This window comes from Quercus lobata, chromosome 12 (assembly GCF_001633185.2).
Source record: "Quercus lobata isolate SW786 chromosome 12, ValleyOak3.0 Primary Assembly, whole genome shotgun sequence".
NCBI classification, from domain to species: Eukaryota; Viridiplantae; Streptophyta; class Magnoliopsida; order Fagales; family Fagaceae; genus Quercus; species Quercus lobata.
Genome location: NC_044915.1, coordinates 38,287,526 through 38,304,414, shown reverse-complemented (window position 1 = coordinate 38,304,414; position 16,889 = coordinate 38,287,526). Strand labels below are relative to the sequence as shown.

Below are 16,889 nucleotides of genomic sequence, written 5' to 3'. Positions count from 1 at the left end.
AGCCATAGCTCATTGGCCCCACACACAATTTAATACATTAAGAAAGAAATACCTTACGAGGTTTAGCCTTCATCACATCAGAGTCTTGCTTATTAAAACCAATAGCAGTGGCAGGCAGTCCATCAGTAACCAGATTGACCCAGAGCAGCTGGACCTGAATTTCGAGCCCAGGGAAAAGAAGAAGGAGCGGGGGGGTTAGTCATATTTTTAAACCTTAACTCTTTGCTTTTGAGCAAAAGATAGAAACAGGAAAAATGCAAAGGGACTCATAATTTCAAGTGATTGCTACCAACAAGGTAATTAACATTATTTTACAATCTTAATGTAAATAACAAACTGTTTCTCAATAACAGGTAGTAATGAAGATACCATGCATGGATCCTACAATAATAACATCTAAATGTGTTTTTTAATAGAAGCCATTACAATGACAAAATCATTGTTAAAATAAAGTAGCTCTTTATTTTTTTTACATAAACTGAGTTGACTGAAAGATCAAAATCTGTACACTCATAAACTTACAGGGGCAAGGGTATCAGGAATTCCAAGTACAGCTGCCACAAATATGCAAACTACTTCACCAATATTTGAAGAGATCATGTATCTGATGAACTGCTTTGTGTTATTGTATATGGCCCTTCCCTCTGCAATAGCCTGCCCATAATAAACGATGAAAATATTGAAAAAGATTTCTCTTTTGTCAATAAACAAGATCAAGAGAATAAATTTTCACAAGAGAAAATAAAACATGGGAAGAAAACAGGTGAAGAGAAGACTATGGAAACCCTACTGATAAAGATTGAGAGACTGGCATACCGCAACAATTGTAGCAAAATTGTCATCAGCCAAAACCATATCTGCTGCACTCTGAAAAGGCCAACAATAAAGATAATGAGAAAATGAAAATAGAACTAACTTTGGTAAACCAGGCAGGGATACCAAGCTTAGGAGTACTTTGCACATCAAGAAAAACTAGTACAACATAATAGTACTATAACTGTTAATAAATTTAGGATCGAAATTATGTGGATTGAATTTTGCATAACATGACTGAAGACAGTGAATCTTAGTTTAGATTGCCCCTCAATATAACAAGGATCAAGCAAACATTAGGTCAATATCAAAATTATGTAATGTTTCCTTTATATAAATATGTAGGTATTATAAGTCACACACTTATTATGGCACTCAACTTGTTCATCGTCCTTGATATGCACTTTTGTAAAGGGGTTTTAGATAAAAGCCCACCAACTAACTGCCCTTTGGCCAGAAGGGATAGAATAGCTCATGAGAGACTAAAGTTTGAAAAACTTCAAACTAGAGAAAATTAATCCCAGCGGCTGGGTGGTGCTCATCCAGTGAATGGTTGGGGTTTTTCTGTTGCTTTGAACACACACACACACACACACACACACACAGACTTCCTATTAATACCTTGGCAACAGCTGTTCCTGAACCCATTGCAATTCCTATATCTGCTTTTTTCAGTGCAGGTGCATCATTGACGCCATCACCAGTCATTGCAACCTAACAGATTCAAGGAATTGTGTTCAAAATTTTAGGGGAAGTGAAAGTCCAACAAATAGGATCAAATACAATGCAACATAAATTAATAAATATTGATACAAAGAGCTAAGAGATATAACAATTAACTTCAAGAAAACCTTATCCAAACAATTTGGTGTTGTTTAGAAGAATCCAATTCAACCAGTCATATTCATCTTCTTAAAGATATTTTAACATATCAAAGCCAATGCCAAATATGTGTAAGTAATCTACTATATCTTTCCCTCCCCCCCTTAGATCTCTCTTGCAAATTGTCTTCTCAACTTAAACACTCCACAATAACACCTATCTTCAAGGATAAAGGATAAATAAAGAAAGAAAGAAATATATATATATATATATATAACTTCTAACTATTGTTAGTTTAGTCAATTTTTAAAAGTCTGATAAACATGATCTGCCTTCCTTTTCTTTCGACACTTTCAAGTAAACAAAATACTCAGATACTGACAGCAAGCAACAAACTGCATCCCAAACCTAACGATGAACAAGATATCACATGTTCCTAATCACACAAGCATTCTGTGATGGACATACCACTTCATTTTGGTGCTGTAGGGCCTCAACCAGCATCCTTTTATGAGAAGGTTCAACCCTGAAAGATCAGAAGGAAGATACATATTTAATATGATCTATCATATCTCCCATTGGAACTGACTAAACATAGACAAGACATGGTTTACCTGGTGAAAAGCGCCATACGTTGCAATGCCAGCGTTCGCTGCAATGCTGGAAGTTCCTCAAACTCTGTAGCAGTGAAAGAGTGTCCAGCAAAATCTACCAGATGATCAAAAGCACCTATCTTGTGGCAAAGTGATTCAGCAGTAGACTGAAATTGTGTCTCAAATTAATGAGGGCAGCATAAATATGAAAACAAATACCCTATTTGCCAAAGAAAAAACAAAAGAAAGGGGGAGGGAGTTTCACCAATTTTAAGTTACCTTGTTATCCCCAGTGACAACTATAACACGTATGCCAGCAGTCATGCATGAAAGCATAGCATTTCTCACTTCCTCTCTGGGTGGATCTTGCATTCCAACCTTCAAAAGAGAGACATAGAGATAAAATCAAGCAAGACCAACAAAAAAAACGTATGCTTATATATTTTCCAAGTCAAGGTTTTGAAGGAGAACCCAAATCTTAATCAGACAGTTCAACAGGAAACAAACTGCTACTAAAAGATGTGATAAACTAAAGTAAATATAGAAATAAACTGTCTATAAACCTCAAGAAGTGCCAATAAGCTCTAGCCCAACCAGCACCTCTTCTGCTTATAAGTACTAGGTGGAGGGTGAGGTCAAGGATTCAAGACCCATCGAGTGCGCATGTAAAAACTAAAAAATAAAAATAAACCTCAGGAAGAAGTAGAAGAAGAATGGCAACAATTAGAGTATTTCACAAATTCTTTTTCTGTTTCTAGAAAGGATTCAACAAAAATTCCAACATCCCAAAGTGACTATGCCTACAAGTTTACCAGAAAGTTAACTTATCAAACATACATAGACTCATTACTTAATTCTCTGCCACACAGAAAAAAGTTCCTCTCCACAGAAGCATAAAGATTTTTCTGCTCCTCATGAATCATAAAACAGTTGATGAAAATGGCGAGCACATTAGTCTATACAAAGATTGAATACCTAACTTCTGTGAAAGGACAATAATTTTTCTGATAATGCCCTAAACATCCATCTCTGGAAAAACATAGCACTCAAATTAGATAGTCGAACTGAAAATGTCTACAGCCCATCCACCTTTCACCATCATCCCATATGAGATGGTTCCCAAATAATAGGGCTAATTGTCAGATCCCCATCCCACACCACCAAGCAAGCAAAAACAGATACTACCAGACAACTCTGTTTTGTCTGGAGAACTCCATTTGTTCTATCCCAGCATCCCACAATACACAAATTGTATAGGGGCCATTAATTTTCAATCTGTGTCATTCAATGAGAAATGTGGGAATTCCATGCAAATGGTGATGCGCTGGAATGTACAATGTTCTACAAACATATATTTGGCTTTGATATTAATAAAATTTCTAACTTTCATGTCAAAATAATAATAATAATAACTACAACAAAAAGAATAAAAATGAAAAATCAACACATTGCTAATCCAAAACTATTCCTTCTTTTACATTAATTTTCATATTCTATTGTGTAGTAATTGTGTATCAACTACCGTTCCAAAGGGTAAATAATCATATACTATATTGATCTAGGATCTAGGTAAAGCCTCCCGCATTCAAATACCCAGATAGTCCAACTATTATTCATTCATCAAACATTGATACAAGTGAGAAGGGAAAAAGGAGAGAAAGAGAGGGGGGGTGGTTGACATGAAACATGTGACAATATTGTGCGTGGATTTATTGAACAATACAAAGGTCTATAATAACTGCAATATTTACTTGCAAATTTTTTATAAAAAATGGGACCAATTCTATCTCAACTAGTGATTGATAAATTATCACTAAAGCTTTACAAAAGAGGTGGAGACTATGCCTACCAGCAATACACAATCAGCCAGAATAAAGCCCCGACTAGCGAATCAAAAAAGTACGCAAACAAGACTTCATTCAGCATATGTCCATTACAGAGTTACTATAATTCACTATTATCCTAGAAAACTGAGTTTCTGAGATGCCTTGATCCAAACGTGGTTCACTTTAATTCCAATACACTATTTTTTACTATTTAAAAATGATGCAGTATGAGGTTTGTCAAGAAATGTTCGTAGGTATTTTGAAAGAACAAAACAACACTAGGCTTCACCACCTAGAGCTTGCCCAAACCCTAGGCTTCACCAACTAAGGCTGCTTAGAATCACTACCAAGCTAGAGAGGAAAATATCAATTCAATATTATTCATCAAATTCATCATAACATCAACGTTATGGCAGCCTTCTTTTAGAAGGACTTCCAGGGTTACATCCATAAGGAAGAAAAAATAAGACCGTAATTATGAGATATATAAATCCCACAAAATCCTCAATCAAAATCAAATCCAATCAATCACATTAACTATGAAAAATTCCAATAGGATCTAATAATTTAATCACACTTGAGTTCAAAGGGTAGTGGACCTCTATTGTCCAACCATGTATTTGATGGCTTGCATCTGGTGTCTAAACCAAAAGATTTACGTTTTCTCCATTTATACAAGGTTTTGGGGCAAAACCAGGCTAAAATGATAAATATTTTAACTTAAACTATCATATCACATTCTAACTTATAATGAAACAGTCTATGTAAGTTGTATGTAAGCTCACCCCTATCAAGAGACATTCTATGTCAAATGGCATATGACATTTACATTCCATTTCTGCATAACACTACAATCTGTGTTCTACGTAGCTTAGTGCAAGAATGTGATATAAACACCAAATAAACATAACATTTTGTTTGGAAAAGAAAGCATACCAACCCAATAAATGTAAGATCCTTCTCATCATCAAAAGAAAGAGTATGCTGACCCGTGGGCATTGATTTCAAGGCAAGAGCCAGGCATCTCAATGTCTCTTTTCCTGCAAAACTGACCGATAAATTTGTGTTCATACTACCAACTACAAAAAATTATAGTAGTAAAGATTATGCAGAAATTAATTTCCACTTGATCTTCAAAATATTAGCCATAGTTGTAGAAACTATGGAAATAATAAACATGAACATCAACTTTCAGCATCAATCGCATGTTGAAGAGGACTAACAAAGAGTTGAGCATCACACTAAAAGGAAGCCTGATACATGCAAGATAGATTGTGGAATCCATTTTGTTTTTTTTTTTTTGGGTGTCTTAAAAATTAATATGTTTACTAAATCAGTCCTTTAAATTTTTTATGTAATAAGTCATGTGACCATTCAAGGTCAGATTTAGAATCATTAGATTACATCTGGATTAGTAGTTGTGATCATGTTTTTGCTAGGGAAATATCCTCTATCTAATTTATGGATTTGCCAGAGTTATAACAATTGCTTTTTTGGAGAATGATTGGCTGAATTTTAGACAAGGTTTGTGGCGTTTTCTCCCCCTTTCTCTTGAGTATTGAGTGTGGGTGTTCTCATTAATTTGATAGCTTGAGCTAGCTCTCTTATTTCCCTTACTAAATTGTTTTATTCTCTAAATCTTTTTTATTTTTTTAATTAAGAATAATTTTATTGAAAGAAGACTACTTCATACAAAAAGGGCACAAAGTAGCCATAATAATTACAACACGTCATAAAAGAATTATGTACAGAAAGATAAGGACTCTATAAATGCTGGGATGTATTCACTATTCACTAGTTGTAAATCCCCTTGCACAAGACCAATCAAAGAAAGTGCCTAAACATGAGGCTAAGAGCTGATCCCCTAGACTCTCCATATCCTCAAACATACACCTATTGTGCTACCTCCAAATAATCCACATCAAACATGACAGAAACAAATTTCAAATATCCAAGGAATGTTTTCCCAGCCAATTCCTCCACCCAAACAAAAGATCAATCACTCTCTCTAGCAAAACCCAGTAGATCCCAAATGATCTAAAAACAAAGCTCCACAACTGATGGGCCTCCTTGCAATGTAGCAAAAGGTTTCTCTAAATCCCATTTGGATTGCAGGAATCAACAAAAGTATTTGAACCTTCATTATGTTTCCTTACGGAAAGTATTGAAACAAAATTGACAAGATTAGGTATACGTAATATCCACAGATATATTTAAAGACATTTCATCATTTTAAGGAGAATAAGTTCATGAGATGATTGTAGTCATCCCCAAAACCACCCCCCCCCCCAAAAAAAAAAAAAAAAAATTGTGCATTATTAAATTAGGTATATAAGAAAGACACGTGTTCACACATAAAATATATAAATAATTACAACAAGAACAATCAGGGAAAAGAGAAAGGTAGTGAAAGGGTGGAGCACAAAATGAATCAAACCTGTGAAACCTTGATTCCAGCTCGGCTCGAATATCAGCTGTCAGGGGAACAGTGGAACCATCACCATTACACAGAATATTTGTGCATCTAGAAATGATACTTTCTGGAGCACCTTTAGAAAACATAATCTGCTTCTGCTTTCGGCTACAAAGGACACTCATCATTTTACGATCACGAGAAAAATCCAAAACAGAAATCTGCAAATACCATAACCTTAAGCTTACATCAACAAGAAAATAGCAAAATATGAAAATAAACAGAAATTTTTTGTTACAAAATATTCTCTATTGCAAAAGCTTTTTTTTTTGTTTAGATTATTTCTCATATTTGAGGAATTTCATTCTACTTACAACATCAAGCTTTATACTAACAGCAGTCTTACACAAACTAGAAGTACCATGAATGAAACTATGGGCAATAAACACTTAGAATTAACATGTACAAGGTCTGTCTCTTTGCTGGCCAAGCATGACCATGCCCTCTCCCCCTCTTCCACCCAAAAGGAAAGAGGAACATCTAACTCACAAGAGAATCAAGGGAAGATAATAAAAGATAAAATATTATGATCCAAAGAAAAGTTTTTGATCCTAAAAACCTATCATTCCTCTTTACTTTATCAGTAATAATAATATTTTATCACTGCTGACTGCTCTTCCCATATAGATATTCAAAAATGAGTTGCTGAAGAAAGGCTAAATCAGATCCTATGTTCACACCTTTCCTACATGAGAATTAAATTCTGAATATCATAACTTCAGAAATTCCAAAATATTTATAACTATGTACATTTTTCCCATTGTTTATGAGGGAAATTTTTGGGTTTTTTCCTTCCCAAAACTGAACCATATTTGGCAGTCCAGCAACATGAATCAACATGAAATTCAACCATATCCACAAATATTTAAGTTCAACTTGGTCAATTTTGTATACATATACATGTATATACAGGTATATGCATATATTCATACAAAATGTAGGAACCAATTACAAAACAAACCTTTTTAAATTGGCTCTCCCAATAGTGATTACAGTAGGATGCACGCTCATGACTGCTCAGCATATTCAGAGCAGAAGGCATAGAGTCATAACCAGGAAGTCCAACCTGATAACAGAAAGCAACAAAAGCAAGTTTGCAACGTAAAATAAACAAGTGCATGACAAAAAGGTATCAGAGGGAGTGGGTGAAAAATAAGAATAGGCAACAACAACAGTAATTAGGTAAGCTGGATACTTTTATTAAAGCAGGGACAGGATCAAACCTTTTCTGCCAGGACTCTGAGGGCTACTTCAGTTGACTCGCCAATTTTTTCGTAGTTCCCCTTGTCAGGATTATATTGTAAAACAGACTCGTTGCAAAGGGCTGAACATATTGCTATGTGCAGAAGACAAGGTAATTCGGCTGGAAATTCAAGCTGCAAAACAGCCCAACATCATATCAATGTAGTCCTGAATGGGAGATTCTGAATGAAGACATAAACTACCTATCTCTAGACTCAGTTCTAAAAAGTCATTGCAAATATTATATGTATTACTTTCTCCTAAGATGGGTTAAAAAATGGCATGATGTTTAAAGAAGAGGGCAAAGATCTGACAACACACGAGGAAGAAGCCTTTGGGTCACATCCAAGAAGTGGTCCTCCCACTCTGTTGAAATCAAAACTCTGTCTATTCTAGACATTGAAGAAGGGTTGTTGAAACCCCGAAACCAAGTAAAATCACCCACCATCAACCAATAACAGCTGAAAATGTCTGATATAAACCAGAATGGACTGACATTTGAATCGGCATGTTTAAGCTACATCTGTACCAATTTAATGATCTATACAAAAAATACAGGCTAGTACAGTACGGTATTGATAACTTTGTGTACAGGACTGTTAAAATTGGTAATGTGCAGGGACAGAGGCACTTTTAGAACAAGTGGGCTATCCCCCCCCCCCCCAACAAATATATATATATATATATATATATATATTTTCTATAAGTTTGTGTGTATATGTATATTTGAAATTTTGGATTCAAAAAATTTATAATTGGGCCCCAAAATTTGAGAAACTAGCAATTCTAATTGAAAATTGGCCTAAAGAATCTAAATGATAAAATGGTCACTTGACCGGTTGTCCCATATGTGTTTGGCATTAAATTTGCTTGTTAGATGTTTGAAATCCAAAGATAACAATTTAAGACTTCAGGTTTTGAGTGATGTTGTGTTGTCTAGCTGCACCTTAAGGATTGTTTGGATGCTTTTTTTTTTTTTTTTTCATTTTTTGTTTGTGTGGTCGCTTTTTTTTTACTTGGCAATTTTAGTAAGAAAAATATTAGCTATAATGATAATAAATATGACTTAATAGAATGGTTCACGACATTTCCTTTATAAGATGGTTGTACCTCTATCTACTATTCTAGTTTCTATTGCAATTATGACAAGCATTTTTAGACATGAACATTGTCAAAACCCTGCTTCATAACAAAATGAAAGATAATTATCTAACGGATTCTAGGTATTTCCAAGGCATAAAGCTTGTACAGTTTGTTAGGTTTCAATTCTAAGTTCAAGTTGATGAAGATGATAATAATGATGATAATGATAATATCATAATAACGACCATATATATATTTAGAGAGAGAGAGAGAAAGGCACAAGTCGATGAACCTAGGCATCCTATTTGCACATTCTTTACTTTTCTTAATGAAACATACTTTGAAGCATTTTAACAACCCTAAAATTTCACTCAAATGCCCCAGTATCTCGTCTACCAGGTTACAATCATATCCTATTATGATGGAATTCAACTGACAGCAATATAAGCAGAATTGAGGGAACTTGGGAGTCAAAACCATTTGCATATCTAGTGGGTGGCATCAGATTTACAAGTCCTACACAGGGTTGGTCACTTTAGTTGAATCTTCACTATACACTCCAAGTAAAACCTAAGATTTTGTCATGTAGGAAATAAAATATAAAAAAATAAAGAGAGTCCAACAGGAGCCATTTGGTGAACCAAATTTTTGACATAAAATGATCAGGAAAAGAATTCACATAAATGATCATTCAAAACTTTTCCACTTCCCCTGAATCATATTCATCTTTAAAATAAATAAATAACATGTAATTCCAACAAGTATGCAGTAAAGTCTCCAGAGAAAATAATATACAAAAAAAAGTTACCAGCATCCCAGTGCCATCAAAGATAATGCCTTCAGGTGCAAATGTTGTCCCACTGACACTGTATTCAGAAATCACAGAACCACGCTCTACAGAATGAACCACACATACCTGGCCAGACGGAATAGCAGAGCAAAATTTTCATTTGATAAAACAGTATAATTACACCAAAGATACACATACCAATAACAAATCATGAATTAAAGGTTTTCTATGTCTAGCAAACAAAATGGTGGGAAAATAACTTTTGTAAAACATATTACTTTTTTGTTAGATAATAAATAATTTCTACTACTTATCAAAATAAAACTTCAAAAAAAAAAAAAAAGAGTAAAACATAGCGGATATTTTTTCTAAATTGCAGCAACGAAAACAACTTAAGTCTATTACATTTGATGATTAAATTATTCAAACATCAAAAAAAAAAAAAAAAAAAAAACAAGAACAAGGTGCAAGGGGCAGAGACAAACCCTTGAAGGATTGAGAAATCGCTCGGCCTTATAGCAAGCTTGGAAGGTGCATGGATTAGGGAAGAAAAAATTTTATTAAAAAAAAAGTCTGGGGAAAATTACCTTTGAGACAGACATCATATTGGTAGTCAGAGTTCCAGTCTTGTCACTGCAAATTACTGTAGTGCAGCCTAAGGTCTCAACAGATGGCAAAGACCGTACAATAGCATTCAATCGAGCCATTCGCTTTGTTCCAAGAGCCAAACATCTACAAGAAGAGTTGAAAAAAAGACCATGAAGCAGAAATGGAAATACAAAATCATCTTAATAGATAAGATGCCAGCTAAGTCAATCAACAAAATAAACTCAAACAGCCACAAGAAAACATATTCAAAAATAATATCATATCTCATTCTTCAAATCAAGGTATGTCTATAACTAAATGGAGACTTACTCATATTTTAAAAAATGTAAAATGTAAGAGTAGAATCAACACAAGAGAGGGAAGAGGGAAATATGAGTGTCTTTTTCACATAGAATTAAACTCACCAGAATCGACAACTATTTAATGACTTATTAAGCAAACCAAGTAAAAGGGAAAGCACTCACGTTGTAACAACAGCAGGAAGCCCTTCGGGAATCGCTGCAACTGCAAGCGCAACTGCAATCTAGGCAGGCATCCATTTTTTATGGAGGAAAACATGGAAAAGAAAAAAGAAATCAACATTGCCATTTAAAAGAAACTCAGCACAACCAAATTACGAAATAAAACAACAGAACAGTAGACAAACATAACAAAGATGATTTGATTACGATAACCAGGTTCTTAAACACCAAACCACAAACATATGAAAGTCAGCATCCATTGCATAAACAAAATCACAGAAGCCCCAATATAAGGGTTCCTGAAAATGTGTATAAGGAATATAAGAGACATTATTATCACATGATTCCACAGGATTGGAACACATTTACACAAAAATTTAATGGACTGTAGTCTTGCTTTAACGCAACTATTATATATAGCTGTAAAAGTTTGCCTGCAACTCAACTCAATGAAGCTCTAACCCCAATTTGTAGGGGTTGGATACATGAATTGAATGTTCATTTTGGTTTCCAACTACTTGGCTCATATCTTAATTTTGGTTTCCTTTATATTTTTTGCTCCCCCAACTCAAATCAAATCATTTATTCACCATACTGATTTTTAGCCTTCGTTACAGATGAGCAAACCATCATAAGGACTTCCCTCATATCTTATCCTCCATGAACACCACCCACATCATTCTACAAATATCTTCATTGTTTTATTATATTTTTTTCCCTGTATTTTAACCTATCCATCTACTTACCTAAACATTATTCTTCTTCTTTTTTATATTAATCTACTTACCTGAACATTCACATCAACTAAACTCTTTTTATTAGCATGTTTCACCGCAACACTTTTCTACTAAATAAATAAATAAAATATAGGAAATATAAACCAAACAGTAGAATGGTATGACTATGTGGAACCATTATCCCATCAGCTCAAGAACCCATCTAGCAAAATCAACATGCTTGCAATAACCAGATCCCTTAGTTTCATAAAATGACATTGCATGAAGTAACCAGATCACAATATCTAATTCTCATCACACAAGTATAATTTTCACCATGTGATTCATCACTCAAAAGAGAAATTTATTACAATTATTTCTCTAGCTCCTGAATATCCAAATTAAGATCGTGGAACTGTCCATGCATTCTCATATCAAAGACAGGATTTTCTTTAACATGCACTGATTTCACTCAAGTGAACAAGGAACAACATGCGATAGATCCTTGGGAGGGACCCTATTTTCATCAACCTTGCTCAATTAAAAAAAACCAAGATTTTAGTCTGCAAGAGATTTTTACAGTGTCAGATATTTTATTTAGTTGTGGATCCTTCCAACATATTGGCCCATTCCAATAAGATACTCAGTTTCTTATTGAAATTGCAGAGAAACAGTCCAAATCCTTAGACTCTTTTTTGGGCAATCCTAAGAAAAATGAAGGATATTTGACAGCCATCAAAACACCTATATATATTTTATGAACAAAACCTTTCACACCAAGCTGAAATGTTATGAAAAGAATTACCTTAAAGTAATGAATTGCACCACGCAAGAACCCACCATGAGCAGGGTCACGAAAGTGACCAATATTTACAATCCATACTAGAACACAAATCCCTGCAATAACCTAATAACATAACCATTGTTAAGATTTCATCAAATAGAAACTAATGATTAAATTAAACCTTAATCTTTCTATGAGACCCGAAGATATGTGAGATTGAAAATTGTTAGAAAGTCAGGACAAAACTTCTTTTCATATATTTAAAAATGAGAAACACATGATAGTGGTAAGAAAGGAAACAATCCCATTGTAAAAACAGCATGATTCATTAATCACAGAAGAAATTCTATCCTCAGGGACCACCAACAAACATGGCCACTTAGAAACATAAATAGAGTAAAAACCTGATGTAGGTCCAAGAAGGCGTAACTGATTAAAACAGTTTCAGATGAAAGATGTGAGAAGCATTTTACAGTTCATTAAATCCGGACTCAACCAGGACCCAGCTTTTAAACAGAACCATTCTTTCCACAACCAACTCATCCTCTCTGACAGAAAAGTCTTTTTTTTTTTTTTAAAGGAACTCTGACAGTGTAAAAAATTAGCAAAAATCATTTTCATTTCTCCAAGAAATTAAGTTTACCAATTACCAGTGATTAATCAACAACAAAGCCTTATTCACAAACATAAGACAACTACATATCTATGCCCAAGAAAATGAAGACTGAAGACGATTTGCAATCACCTTGGCCAAAAAGGTACCAAATTCGTCCAGCTTCTTTTTCAGTGGCGTCGCTTCCTGCAAACAATTATAGATATCAACAACTAGAATGTAAATAATGCACATTAACATGTAGAAAGTACAATTATATTATCTTCCTGGTTAGAATGCAGTAATATCATTACCCACAGAACAATAGGAAAATCAAATGTAATGCACAAAAATTACTTATCAACCTAAGGCCTATATGACAAGGTCTCCCAACTGATCGAGGTACCATTCAAATGTCAATGGCTACTTCACAATTCACATTTCCATTTTTATTTTTGTTTTTGTTTTAAATATATAACAAAGGTAGGACTAGTGCCCACAGGGAGTAGAACCCAAACTGACCCATGTGGGGGGAGCTACCATCCTGACTAGAGGTCGGGTCACAATTCACATTTCCAAAAAGCCACAAATTGAGATAGCTCATATCTATCCCAAGACAGATGCTTCTTTTTTTCTTTTTCTTCTTCGATTGATAGTTGCACACACCAGTAGGTATTGAACTCACATTCTCACCCTCCACCCATTCTTACGGGAGGAAGAAGTGTTATTTGAGCCAAAGCTCATTGGCCAGACAGCAGAATTTTTCAGTTATTGGCCTTAATTTGTACAGTACCAATTTACTGACAAGAAAATAGCTGACAGCCATATCTATAAGGGTCACAACTTCACGCCTCTGAGGTAAATCGGCAATAAATAAATGGCAAATAGATTGCTATTGACAATTGACATTTCTCTGCATACAACATTACATAAGAACTAAAAAGAATAATTAATCAATGTGCAAACAAAAGACATGGGCAACAGACATCTCTCCAGATAGAAATTACAGTCCAAAGCTGAAGATACACAATGCTTACATCTTCTGTTTGCAACATCGAATCACGAATGCTGCCCATCGCAGTGTTGGAACCAACTCCCACCACAACAGCTCTTGCTCTACCAGCAACAACTACTGTACCCTGGCAATCAAAATATGCTGGAACTTGTTTATTGCTAATAAATTTTTACAGTCATACAAAGCTTTGAAGAGAGTGCAACAGCAGAATAAAAAATTTTCCAATAATTATAACAGCAGGGGAGGGGGGATTTGAACCCTGGACATGTTATTGGAAACAACATAAGTGTCAGTTGAGAGAACTCCAGGAAAAGGAAAAGAAAATCCTTGAATTCTCTCTATGATATTAGATTTAAGCAAACCAATTGAATATTTTGCACAATCATGTCCTCAACTTTAGGCACATAATCAAGTGCCAATGAAGGCAATAAGTAGGAAAAAAAAAATTTAAATGTAAAGACTTGCACAAACCACAACAGGAGGAAATATAGTACAAAATCATTGAATGCTTCAAAGCAAAAGCCATAAAGGAGTGCAGAATTGAAATTTTAAACTGAAGCAAGTTTATATAATAAGCACCAAGTGATAAACTTGAAGAACTTCCGTCTTTAAGTTGTCAACAGTAAGAGAAGTGCACCACCTCGTTGACACACACAGATTAAGGATCACATGAAACCACATATACAGCTGGAAAATCAAGCATATAACCACTTTAAACCCTCAAAGCTCTAAGGTGACAAAAAAACCTCTAACTGTGTGTTTATCCAGATGGATGCGGGACCAACGAAACCTGGATAAAATTTGCTCAATTCATGCAACCAAATCAGGCAGACTACAAACTCCAGATATTTGATAAATAAGTTTTGCCCCAAAGAGAGAGGGAGGTGAAGATTCGAACTAGTGACCTCCAGGAGCCCTAGCCAATTGTGCTATTCCTTGGGGTTCCAAACCAAAAATTAAGAAATAACAAACTATAAATGGTGAATGCCAAACTTGCCCTTTACATATATTTTGGTAACAGACTGGTGAACACATTATTTGTAATCTTTTTCAACCCTTTATCATGCTGAACAAGAACTAAGTATTAAATAATATAAGAAAGGATCTACATGTGTATTTATCAATTCTCATTATAAAAAAAATCAAATAAAAAACCTATTAATTATATGTTTTATCCATAATGTGTCATGTTAAAATACTTATAAAAAAAAATTCTAAATAATGTTACTTTATTAAGAAAGTAGAACACCAACATTTATAATGCTCTAACAAATGACACTGCCTGCTGGGGTAAGGAAACAATAGCTTACAGAAAAATTATGGGGAACAGTTTATCAGGCTACCTAGAAGTCCCCTACTAAGCATTCGGTTTGATTCTATTTGTCCACTTTTAGAAGAGACACTATTTTTACTCTTCCACTGAAGGTTCACAGGCACTGGTTTTATTTATATATAATTAAAGTCCATCTAGGGACACAACAAAAATTTAAAACAATTTCACAACATTCCCAAATTAACCTACCACCTCACACACATGGATGGTAAAAACAATATTTAATTTGCAGATTGTGGTGAGCCCATGTGTGGGTGGTAGGCTAATTTAGGAATGTTGTGAATTTTGGTTATGTCCCTAGCATTATGGATATAATTAATATATGGAAGCAATACAAGACGTTAGACCACCATTTTATATACAATATACTGGCCAAATAAACCAGAACACCCAAAATCTAACCTCCAGCCCAAGCCAATCTTTGATTTGACAATGAATGCTTTGAAATGTTAATCAGTTGAACCTAAGTACTCAACTAATGAACCACTTGCCTCTCCCCTAAGTGGATCAATCTCCAATCTGTTCACTTTCTTTTATATAAGATATGACTATATCTCAAATCAACCAGAAACCCAAGTACAGTGATGAAACCTTAAATTCTAAAACTTTTATGAAGTGTGCTTTAATGCCAACTGATAAAGTGACAATATCTCATACCATCATATGCCTGAAATTTACATTGATACCACAGTAAACATCAAACAAATAACTGTGAATCTATGACAAGTCAATTGATATCGGTTTCAGAGTGAAACAATGCTTTATAACATTACCGAGAAAAGAGTATTTGTCTTGTCTTGGTATACAGCATTTGTTGCTCTCGTGGACTTGAGCTCTTTTTCCACAGAGCAGCTCTCACCTGTCACCATTAAACAAACATTTCAGACAAATTGGATTATATAGCATTATTTTGGTCACATGTACATACATTATATATATAACAAGAGGCAAAGCCTAGCACGCATTGTTAGTCTTAGTAAGCACATGCTGACCCTTTATAATTGCAACTTAAAACATATGGCCATTTAAAACATAATTTCTAGACTTCCAAAGCATAGTGTAACTAGGCTCAAGTAAATGCAGAGCATAAAAAATCAAAGTCCATGTGAAACTGACTAGTAATACTATGTATAGTATTAATGAACATTCAAGTCAACCTCATAAACTTTCGCCACACAAGAATAAGTTTCCAGCACTTTAAAGGTCATCAGAACAACACTATGCAGTGCAACTCTTGTAAAACCTAGATCTTGTCCAACCACACCCCACCTAGATGCAACTTACTAATATCTGGTTATGAGCAACAAGAGAGAGATTAACAAAGTCAATCTGTGCCTGTGTCCTGAAACATGTGCAGTGCAGTAATGAGTATGGAATCATAAAATATTTTATATCAAACCCAATTTGGCATCCAATATCAATCTCCTAAATAAGGAGACAATAAAACATATGCCAATCTTTTGAGCCTAACATAAAGCCTTTTTTACAAGAAAATGCATGTACGCAAATCCTGCAGAAGCGGGAGCCTCGTGCAATAAGCACAAACACTTTTTTTTTTAACAATGAAATGAATGAATAATTTCTTCATTTATATGCTCATATATATGTAAGTTCACACCAGAAATATGATATAGGTAAAATAGCACAAAAATACAGGAAAACACGAAACTAAGTTTTACATGCAATGAAGTGAGAGTTCTACCCTCTCGCAAGCACAAATGAACCATGCGCCTTCTT

At 34.5% G+C, this 16,889-nt stretch overlaps 1 protein-coding gene across 3 annotated transcripts in view; it reads right to left on the bottom strand.

Moving 5' to 3' along the window:
- LOC115970981 (calcium-transporting ATPase 3, endoplasmic reticulum-type) overlaps positions 1–16,889 on the bottom strand; it is a 29,960-nt gene that overhangs the window by 6,529 nt on the left and 6,542 nt on the right. For all 3 annotated transcript variants that reach the window (XM_031090631.1, XM_031090633.1, XM_031090632.1), the window contains 18 exons: positions 15,926–16,011; positions 13,842–13,943; positions 12,958–13,011; positions 12,234–12,335; positions 10,716–10,774; positions 10,230–10,374; positions 9,661–9,768; positions 7,751–7,903; positions 7,489–7,593; positions 6,492–6,688; positions 4,991–5,102; positions 2,508–2,606; positions 2,250–2,395; positions 2,104–2,161; positions 1,435–1,527; positions 817–867; positions 523–654; positions 53–154 (listed from right to left, as the gene is read on the bottom strand). In XM_031090631.1, coding sequence (XP_030946491.1) covers positions 53–154; positions 523–654; positions 817–867; positions 1,435–1,527; positions 2,104–2,161; positions 2,250–2,395; positions 2,508–2,606; positions 4,991–5,102; positions 6,492–6,688; positions 7,489–7,593; positions 7,751–7,903; positions 9,661–9,768; positions 10,230–10,374; positions 10,716–10,774; positions 12,234–12,335; positions 12,958–13,011; positions 13,842–13,943; positions 15,926–16,011 — 1,904 coding nt within the window. The remainder of the gene's footprint in view (positions 1–52; positions 155–522; positions 655–816; positions 868–1,434; positions 1,528–2,103; positions 2,162–2,249; positions 2,396–2,507; positions 2,607–4,990; positions 5,103–6,491; positions 6,689–7,488; positions 7,594–7,750; positions 7,904–9,660; positions 9,769–10,229; positions 10,375–10,715; positions 10,775–12,233; positions 12,336–12,957; positions 13,012–13,841; positions 13,944–15,925; positions 16,012–16,889) is intronic.